Source organism: Lutra lutra, chromosome 13 (genome assembly GCF_902655055.1).
Source record: "Lutra lutra chromosome 13, mLutLut1.2, whole genome shotgun sequence".
NCBI classification, from domain to species: Eukaryota; Metazoa; Chordata; class Mammalia; order Carnivora; family Mustelidae; genus Lutra; species Lutra lutra.
In genome coordinates this window covers 45,200,546-45,209,896 of record NC_062290.1, presented here as the reverse complement: position 1 = coordinate 45,209,896, position 9,351 = coordinate 45,200,546, and the positions used below count along the sequence as shown (strand labels likewise).

The 9,351-nt window shown below is 50.3% G+C and overlaps 1 protein-coding gene across 1 annotated transcript in view; it reads right to left on the bottom strand.

Moving 5' to 3' along the window:
* Positions 1-1,566: 1,566 nt before the first annotated feature.
* The window catches only part of ADAMTSL1 (ADAMTS like 1), a 932,409-nt gene continuing 924,624 nt past the window's right edge, over positions 1,567-9,351 (bottom strand). The window contains 3 exon segments of the mRNA XM_047700005.1: positions 1,567-4,648; positions 5,928-6,148; positions 6,882-6,991. Of these exon segments, the coding sequence (XP_047555961.1) occupies positions 4,542-4,648; positions 5,928-6,148; positions 6,882-6,991 (438 nt within the window). The 3' untranslated portion in view covers positions 1,567-4,541.

The following is a 9,351-nucleotide window of genomic DNA, read 5'->3' as shown; positions in this document are numbered from 1 at the left end:
TTTTAAGTAAATCGTAAGAAATGGTAGCTCTGTGTACATGTGGGTATTCTGAATTAAAATTAGATTTGTACATTGGGATTACCAGACAGTGCCTGTCCTGGGAAGTATTTCTGAAAGTGTGTGAATATCCTGGTGAGTCTTGGTTCCCTAAGGCCACTCCTATTTACGCTGTTGTGTATATTTACGCGGTTGTGTAGTCCTGAACTTGGCAGCAATGACTGGTGTTCTTCTCAGTCAAAAACGGAAACACGGCGACAGTCTGGCAAAGCGGATGATGGGGATATGAAAGAGCACGGATGCTGCCAAGCTCCGTCCCTCACCTCCCTTCTTCAGGGTCGCTTGGGTGATAAGAATGGTTGACACCCAGTGGATGCTTTAGTGACACAATGGGTGACCACAGATTTCCTCAGTGCAAATGACCTAGTTTTCTCACAAAAACCCTCTCTTGTGAGACATCCTCTTTTATTTTTTAAATTATTTTTATTATTTGACACAGAGAGAGAGATCACAAGTAGAGAGGCAGGCAGAGAGAAGGGAGAAGCAGGCCCCCTGCTGAGCACGGAGGCCAATGTGGGGCTCGATCCCAGGATCCTGAGATCATAACCTGAGCTGAAGGCAGAGGCTGAACCCACTGAGCCACCCAGGCGCCCCAAGACATCCTCTTTCTAAAGGTGAGGAAACTGAGGCCTGGATGAGCTTTGGAGGTTAGTGATCACTCTGGTCTGGCTGGGCCCCAGATTTTCTGGGCTCATCTTGTAAAAGGCCCGGAAACTTCAGAGGCCAGGCAAGGAGTCTTTGGTAGAAAGAATTCCAACCCTAGGACCGGCCTGTGGTTTAGATTCCAAACTTTTATGCTGTGGTTGGTGGCATCCTTCTAGGAATCTCTCCTTTTTCCCTGCTGAGATCTGTGATTTTGGCTGGAAATTTTTCCATACGTTCTGTTTGTGCCCATCCCACCATTCAAAACTTCCTGGGTTTTTGCTCTGATATCTCTGACTCATTCTGCAACCTCCCCCTGCCCAACGCACCCCCCCCCCCCCTGCTGGGGTCTCTGTAGGATATTATTTGGTTTCTGGCATGTGAGTATTTATAGTTCTAGCACTGGCTTTTTCTTTAAAGTAAAACCTAAAAGTCCTTAGAAAATAACTGGAATTTCAGGAAGAGCTTTCTGGTTTATTTTTACATGGATTAACAGACTGTGATATGCTGCGTGAGTTGCTGGAAGACAGGCTGGAGTTAGGGTTTGAGGCTGGGGGGTCCTCTCAGGTGCCTCTCACCAAGGTCCTTGTGTAGCCATCCTCTGGGCCTGGGGACTGGCTGCCCATTCGCAGGAGCCAGTTGATTAAAAAAAAAAACAACTCCATGTGCACTTTGATTTTTCTCTTGTGCTTCCTACTGTAGCTTTATTTCTACTAAAATGTTTTACAAATTGTGAGCTTGGGGCCTTAGAATGCCATCAGAATAGATTTTAGGGGATGAGAAAGTGACAACTCCAGTAACATGTCCCACTGTCCTTAAGCAGTAGGGAAGAACGGTGCCCACGAAGGTGGCCAGGCATGGTCTGCTCCTATGCACGGGAGCCGGAGCTGGCAGAGCGGGTGGGAAAATGGCTCTGGCTAAAAAGCCAGGCTTCTAGGAGGTTGATCCTTGTTCCACCCACTGGTTGACCCCAGCCTTCTCTGGGCCTCTGTCTACCTATATACAAATGGTGATGGTCCTAGGGCTCATGGGAGGATGACACGTAGTGATGATCTTTAAATGTCAGTTCCTACTAAGGGTGTCCATCCAGAATTTCAGCACACGGTTACATCAGACTGTGCACATCTCTGCACCCAAGTCTGCACCTGCCTCCAGAGATGCCCGGTCTTCTTTTGGAAGGTCCTGGGGCTCCCATCTTCCCACTGTGCAGGGCTGTAAACGAGATGATTGTCAAGGACAGTACTAAGCCTGAATATGTACACGTCCACAGACGTAACTCCTTTGGGTTGACTTGCAGATCTGGCCCTTCGGACACGGGCCCCCAGCTTCCCAGGCAGAGCCGAAAACCGTTAAGTCTTCCATGTCAGCCAAGTCCTTGTAAGTGGCTGGGAACCACCCTCACCCCCTGCACAGAATAAGACAGGGAAGGCTGGGCTTAACAGAGACTCAGACGACCAGTTTTAAATAAATAAGCTGTATTATCTGTACAAAAAAATATAAATACAGTTTTGTGTTTTAGAGGAGGAAGTACCTCCTTCCACATTATTCAGCCGCTCTAATCACCTTGTGCTGCTGCTGAGTCACGATTCACAGAACAAACAGTAAATGTACATTCATTTCATGCAAGGAGCTCGCTACTTCCCACCCCAAACCTGGGTCCTCCAGGCTCGGTCTGAAACCCACTCCAGCTGCTGCAGCCTGACACGAGGCAGAGCTGGAGGACACCTGCCTTTAGGAAACCTAAATATCGGCCACTGGTTTTCCATAGCTTTTGAACTAGAAATCACCATGTCAGTTAATAGTACGGAATTGGTCTTCGTTCCGTGCGTAACTATTGCATCACAAGTGAATCCCCTCTTTCTGCCCTGTCATCCCATGTTAGCTTTACAATGAATTCTGTACACAGTGAATGGACCTGGAGTTAAACATCAGGTTCTATTAAAAATAGGAACAATACAATAATTACCACTGAGTAATTACAGGAACACAACCGCAGGAAGTTAATAAAAAGTTTGCCAAATACTTTGTTTTCTGGATGACAATGTACAATTATTAATATTGCACTTTTTTATACAAGAAATCCTAATAAATATTCACAAAAGATATACATAGAAAACATTCTCTTTTATTTTAAATAAACAGGACACTGATTTTTAGTAACATGATTTCTTAGAGCCCATCTTGGTGAGGAAGAAAGAGACCCACATTAATTGTCCATAGCTCCCCTGTGGAGAACACAGCTTAATATTGTCTTACACCACCTCCCCCTCCCCCCGGCCTGTCTCTGACTTCCTGGGGCTGAGTGGCATTTTGTGAGTCTGTATGTGGGGAGTGGGATGGCTGATCTGAGGGTTGAGTGATGGTGGCCAACAGGGGGAGGTAGCCAAAGCCCCTCTGCTGAAAGCAATTTGCCAAATAGTCCCAGAATTTCAGGTTTGCCACAAGACCGTCCACAGCCGTTTTAATGTAACTGATGGGCATTTCTGGAAGGGTGTTTGCTGCCTTGCTCATGAATTCCTAAAATGGGTGGTATTCATTTTCATAAGGTTCGTAGCATTTCATTGTATCGGGGGAACAGGTTGAAAAGCCTTTGAGGACCCTCCTACAAGCTTTAGTTACCCTATGGCTTTGCCACCACACCCTGCCCCTCCCCGCCCCCGCCTCAAGCTGCTGTATAAACCAGAGGGGAGCTCTCACCGTGCTCCTGGAACACAAAGCCAGCTGTCCCACCCCATGTCCTGGCCAGCTCTGGAAGTGGCTCCCGTGACCTGGTGGGTCCTCTCTGACACACTGACCCCAGTCCCTTAAGTGGAGCAGCATCGGCCATCTAGGCAGAAAACCCAGACCATTCACGCTCAAAGTGCCCTGGGCGCATGTCCGCAGTTGATCCTGGGTTGGGGTGGTGGTGGTGCAGAACTTGTGATTTAGGCAGAGATGCCAGGGCTGTCCTGCCTGCAAAACCAGAGCCTGAGGTCCCACTAGCTTCTCTCCGAGTGTATAGGCAGCATGTTTGCTGAGATGGCACGGGGAGTGTGGACTCCCCTCCAAAGCAAGGGGGAGGGTATGTGTTTTACTGCATGGCGTGGGCCCCCAGGGCCTGTGCCCTCTAGGAGGGCAGCAGAGTTCAGAGTGTCCCTTCCCTTCACCTACCTGCACTGCCCCACTGAGGACCGTGCACAGGCTTCTTTTGGCTTCTGTACCCTTCCCCCCACTTTGTGTTTGGCCTCACGTGCGCTGTAGGCCCCCCTGGATGGTCTCCTCCTGATTGCTGTGTATTGGTGCTTTGAGTTCTCAGGGCTCCCCACCAGAAGCGCTGAGTCCTGGCCTGGGTTCTTCTTGACAGTGTCCTCCCCTCCCTGCTTGCTCTTCCCAAGGCAGAGGAGGACACAGAGCAGCAGCACACTCCTGGGGTGACAGCAAGCTGCCAGGGAAGACACAGTTGGTGATTTGAAGTCTGTATCAAGGCTTTACAAATGCTGTCACCCTCCCCTCCTGTCTCTCGTCTGCTCTTGGCCCTCCCTCCTGTCCTCAGGAGCTGTGCTGGCCTCTTCCATGGTCTGTCTGGGACCCATGGTGGGGAAGGTGTCTGCTCTGCGACCTCCTTTAGACCCTTTTCCTGGTCTTGCCCCGACATCCTGTCCTCCAGCTAACTGAGAGAGAGGACATGCGGAGGTCCTCCCGTCTGGGGTGGGAGAGGAGGTGAGAGGAGGTCAGACGAGGGTGTGTGTGGTGGGGATGGGGAGAGGGCAATAAATAAATAAACAAAGAAAGCTTAAGTTCTGTCCAAGGTGGTGGTGTGTCTTGTGTGTGGCCAGGGTGGGGTTCCTCCCTGGGTCCCATCTTCACGCTTTGCCACAGGTCCCACAGCAGCGAGATTTGAACTGGCTGAGCTGGCAGAGTTTCAGCTGCTTCACCTTCTCGCAGTACCTGGTGGTGTCCCTGCATTCCACTGGGAAGGGGACAGAAGCAAGATGTGAAACAGAACCCAAGGCCTGGGGCCCGGGGAGCTCGCTGGGGTCTGCCTTGGGCAGTGGGCTCCTGGGCAGGAGGGGCCACAGCTGTCTGGCACCTGGAGGCTCATCCTGCGTTGGTGGAAGTCTGTCACGGGCCTCCTAGGCTGCCCCCGGGGTGCCGTGGGGGGCTGGGTGATGGGGGGGCCCCCTCTATTTCATTACCCTGTCCATCTAAGCCTCTCTCCTCCTTCCCCTGACTGTGCCTGACCTGAGCACTGTGGCATGCTAGCTCTAAATAAGATGGACCTTAAATATTGGTGCTGATTTGGGTGGTGGACCTCTGTGACTAACACAGTCTGAACTACTTAGACTGAATGTTAGCATGGATGGTGGTGAGCTCTTGACCCACAGATGGGTCAGCGCCACCCAGAGAACAAAGATCACCTCTCCTTGGTGTATAAGCAAGGAGACAGTGTGCCCATGGGGCATCTGCCTCAGCCTTGACAACCTGATGCTCGAGGAGGCCCTGTTTGGGAGACACCTGCATGGCCACGTTCTAAAATTTCTTCTTCTTTGCCTCCTACTTTGTCTTCATCCCTTCCCTTTGTCCCACTTCCAGTTTGTGTCGGGTCCAGAGGAGGAAAGAACACCCGGCTGGGATACAAATGCCAATGTTGGGCAGAGGAGAATCCAAACTTGAGGAATGGGGGAGTGAATGAGTATCTGATCTCGAGGGGGTGGGGCCCCTTGCAGTGGGCACCCTTGGGATGGGAGGGGGGAGGGAGCGTGGCTGCTCCTTGTTCTGCCAGAAGCAGAGTTTTGAGGGGTGCAGGCCAGATGGGCAGGTGGCGCTTGGCGTGCTCTCCTCGCGCGGACGGTACTTTCTGTCTAGTGGCCTGGCCCCTTGGGGACGCCCTGTCTGCTTGTCCTCTCTGCCTACCCGCCAAGCTACTGCAGGTAGGCCGGAAGCCGATTTCATTTAGCACTGGGCCAGGAGCACCTGGCTTTGTGCAGGGCCACGATCCCCTGGCTTGGCTCGGTGCCTCGGGGGCAGACTCAGCCAGTTTTTATGGCCCAGACATGAGTGCACACATCCTTGCACACATCTTGGCTCGCTCTCAGGCACCCTTCTGAAAAGACCCAGCTCTGGCCCCAGCTCACTGTCCCTAGGAAACCTGATCGTGGGCCCTAGGCTCAGGTTTGGTCCCAGGCCTGCTCTTTGCCCCCCATGCCCTGAGGGGAATGGGTCGCAGGCTCTTTGGGGTTGGCACGTACTGTTTTCACATGGGGTGATGTTGCAACGTTGCCAGTTGGCCGGCCGGGGTCCCCAGGAGCACAGGTGCTCGGGCACGGCCTTGTTGGTGCGGGCATGCACACACTCCACGCGCCGGGCCTGGAAGCCGTAGTTGCCGCACGTCGCCGTGCACAGGCTCCACAGGCTGACCCTCCAGTGTACGCTGCAGGCTTCTGACCAGCAGTTCTGGGTGCTTACGGGCCTGTGGGAGGTGGGGGGCAGGGTTAGGGTCTGCCGTGGCAGGGGTGGGATCGGGGAAGGCCGGGCAGCCCTTCAGGCCTCTGGTGCTAGCAGAGGTGGGTTCTGATCTCTACTGGTGAGTGGCTGTAGGATCTCAGAAGGCTGTTGGCTCTCACTGGGCCTCAGGGTACTCAGCTCTGTGAAGTCTGTATCACTGCATGGCCCAGGAATGAAGTCTCTTCAGGATGCGGGCTGACAGGAGGAGGATCGTAAGCCCTCACCCCAAGGGAACATCCACAGGCCAGTAGGACTGGGAGCAGGGACTGGATGGGAATGATTTTAGATCCAGGGAGCAGCATCCTCATTTTAGCCCAACTTCTACTGGGGGGCCAACAAACGTGAGGGGCTACTGGAGCCCTTGAGGTCTGGTGACCCCCACGTGGGCCTCACTTCCTGCCCACCCCGGGGCTAGTGCAGATCTCCTGAGGCGTCAGGCCAACCCCAGGGGAAGAGAACCCTCTGTGCTCTTTATCTCCAAAAGGAGAAGGCCAGCCTGGCCCATTAAGTAAGTGCAAGGCCGCCCCGGGGCCATCTATCTCTTGGGAGAACAGGGGCCCCAGGGAGAGTGAGGTGAAAGGGCAGGGTGTCTGACCATCCGGACCATGGGATGCTGGAGGAGAAACGTCCTCTCAACACTGTCTTTCCATGCTGTTGACACAGGGCCTGGGGAACGGAGGTCCGCGGCTTTCTCCTACCTTGGAAGGGCGCTGCACTGCTCCGACGGTAAGGTGATGCCATCCAGTGTCTGGCAGAACACTTGTCTGTGTTGCACGGCTAGGTGAGGCCCGATGCAAGGCCCGTTGCACTGGGAAGCAGAAGCAGGTGACATGTATGTTAGCCAAGGTAAGGGTGGAGAGAGGGGTACAGGATGCAATGCTCTGGCTGTGGGGGACACAGAATCCCTCAGAGCGTTTTGTCTGGGGCCTTCTGATCATTCGTCTTGCCCTTCTTTGTGTCACCTAAAGGACGTTCACTGGCACGTTTTCTTTCCTTTGTGCCATGGCATTAATGGTTAGCTTTCCTGTGGTCAGTAAGCATTCTGTTAGCAAATGGCTAATGGTCGTGTAGAGCCAGTCAGAGCACCTGCGCTCCCTTCTCAGACGAACCACATCAAAGGGGTCTTGGCAGAAAGCACTAAGAACATGGTGTGGTCAGCTTTCAGGCAGAAAGCCCTCCAGGTGCCCCTTCAGTCCATGGGGCAATGTGGTTGGTTATTTTCTTGCTAAATTCATTCAGGTTAGCCAGTCCCATCATTTCTTTGCTTTCTTCGGCTTCATTGTTTCCAGGTTAGACCCAGTGTGGCTGAACGGAAGTAGACTTAGGTATGTGTAGTCAGTCCCTGCTCAGGGCCTCCTGCTGTGTGCAGCTCGCGGTGGCCAAGCTTCTCCCAGAGTCACCAGAGCCCGACCGTCACAGGAAACAGTGTCCTCATAAGCGCAACAGCAGCGGGCCCTTAGCCAGCGTCTGCTACTTGAGTGGAGTAAGCAGACAGACAGCCCTGACAGGTCACTTTCGAAAAAAAGCTTTTGGGGATCTTTGGACTCCAAAGGTCCATGGGGGAGCTGTTCACCTTCAAAATGATAAGCAGAAATCTTTCAAAAATTTTTTTATTTTTGACCCCCTTCAACCATTTCTCTCACCCTCTAATTCCCTGCTTCTTGAAACTACTATCTATTCTGTGTGTGTGTGAGATTCTGCATGTAGGAGAAAGCATACGGTATGTGTCTTCTTTCATTTAGCCTAACGCCCTCAAGATCCATTTATGTTGTCACAAATGGCAAGATTTCATTCTTTATGGTTGAATAATATTCCATTATATATGTACACACACATATATACACACACACACATGAAATAGCATCCATGATACATATTATCTCTATATACCACACTTACTCTATCCATTCATCCACTGATGGCCATGTAGATTGTGTGCATGTTTGTTTGTTATAAATAATGCAATGAATATGGGGGTACGTATGTCTTTTTGAGCTAGCATTTTCATTTTCTTTGGATAAATTCTACCCAGAAGTGGAATTGCTGGTTCATATGGCAGGTCTGTTGTCCATTTTTTGAGGAATAACCCTGCTGCTTTCCATGGTGACTGCATCAATCTATATTCCCACCAACAGTGTACAGGGGTTGTCTTTTCTCCATACCCTTGCCATCAGTTGTTGTCTTTTTGATAATAACCATTTCAGCAGGTGTGAAGTAATAGCTCATTGTGGTTTTGATTTGCATTTTCTTGACAAGTAGTGATTATGTACTAAGATGCATTTTCATGTACCTGTTGGCCATCTATATATCTTTTGGGAAAAAGATCTATCCAGATCTTCCACACATTAAAAAAAATTTTTTTTTTTTTTTTGCTATTGAGTTGCATGAATTCCTTAAAGACACACACACACATACATATATATAGATCTTAAAGGTTTTATTTATTTGAGAGAGGGAGAGAGCATGAGTGAGACAGCATGAGAGGGGAGAGGGTCTGAGGGAGAAGCAGACTCCTTGTTGAACTGGGAGCCCAATGCAGGACTTAATCCTGGGACTCTGGAATCATGACCTGAGCTGAAGGCAGTTGCTTAACCAACTGAGCCACCTAGGTCCCCCTCATTATATATTTTGGATAGTAGCCCCTTATTAGATTTACGATTAGCAAATATTTTCTCCCATTCAGTAGCTTGCCTTTTCATTTTGTTGATGCTTTCCTTTGCTTTATAGAAGCTTTTAGTATGATGTTGTAGTGCTTATTTTTGCTCTTGTAGTTTTTTTCCTGTCAGATTAAAAAAAGAAAACCAGTAATGCTTATATCAAAGGACCTTGTTAGCTATTTTTTTTTTTTTTTGAGAGAGAGAGAGCACAAATAGGGGGGAGGGGTATAGGGAGAGAGAGAGAATCTCAAGTAGGCTCCACGCTCAGTGTGAAGCCCAACACAGGGTTTGATCTAATGACACTGAGGTCATGACCTTAGCTGAAATCTAGAGTCAGATGCTTAACTGACTGAGCCACCCAGGTGCACCTGCTTATGTTTTGTGATAAGAGTTTTATGGTTTCAGATGTTCAAGTCTTTAATCCATGAGTTAATTTTTGTGTATGGGGTAAGATTGTGGTTAATTTTCCTTTTTTTGTATGTGGCTGCCTAGTTTTTCCAACCTCATTTAT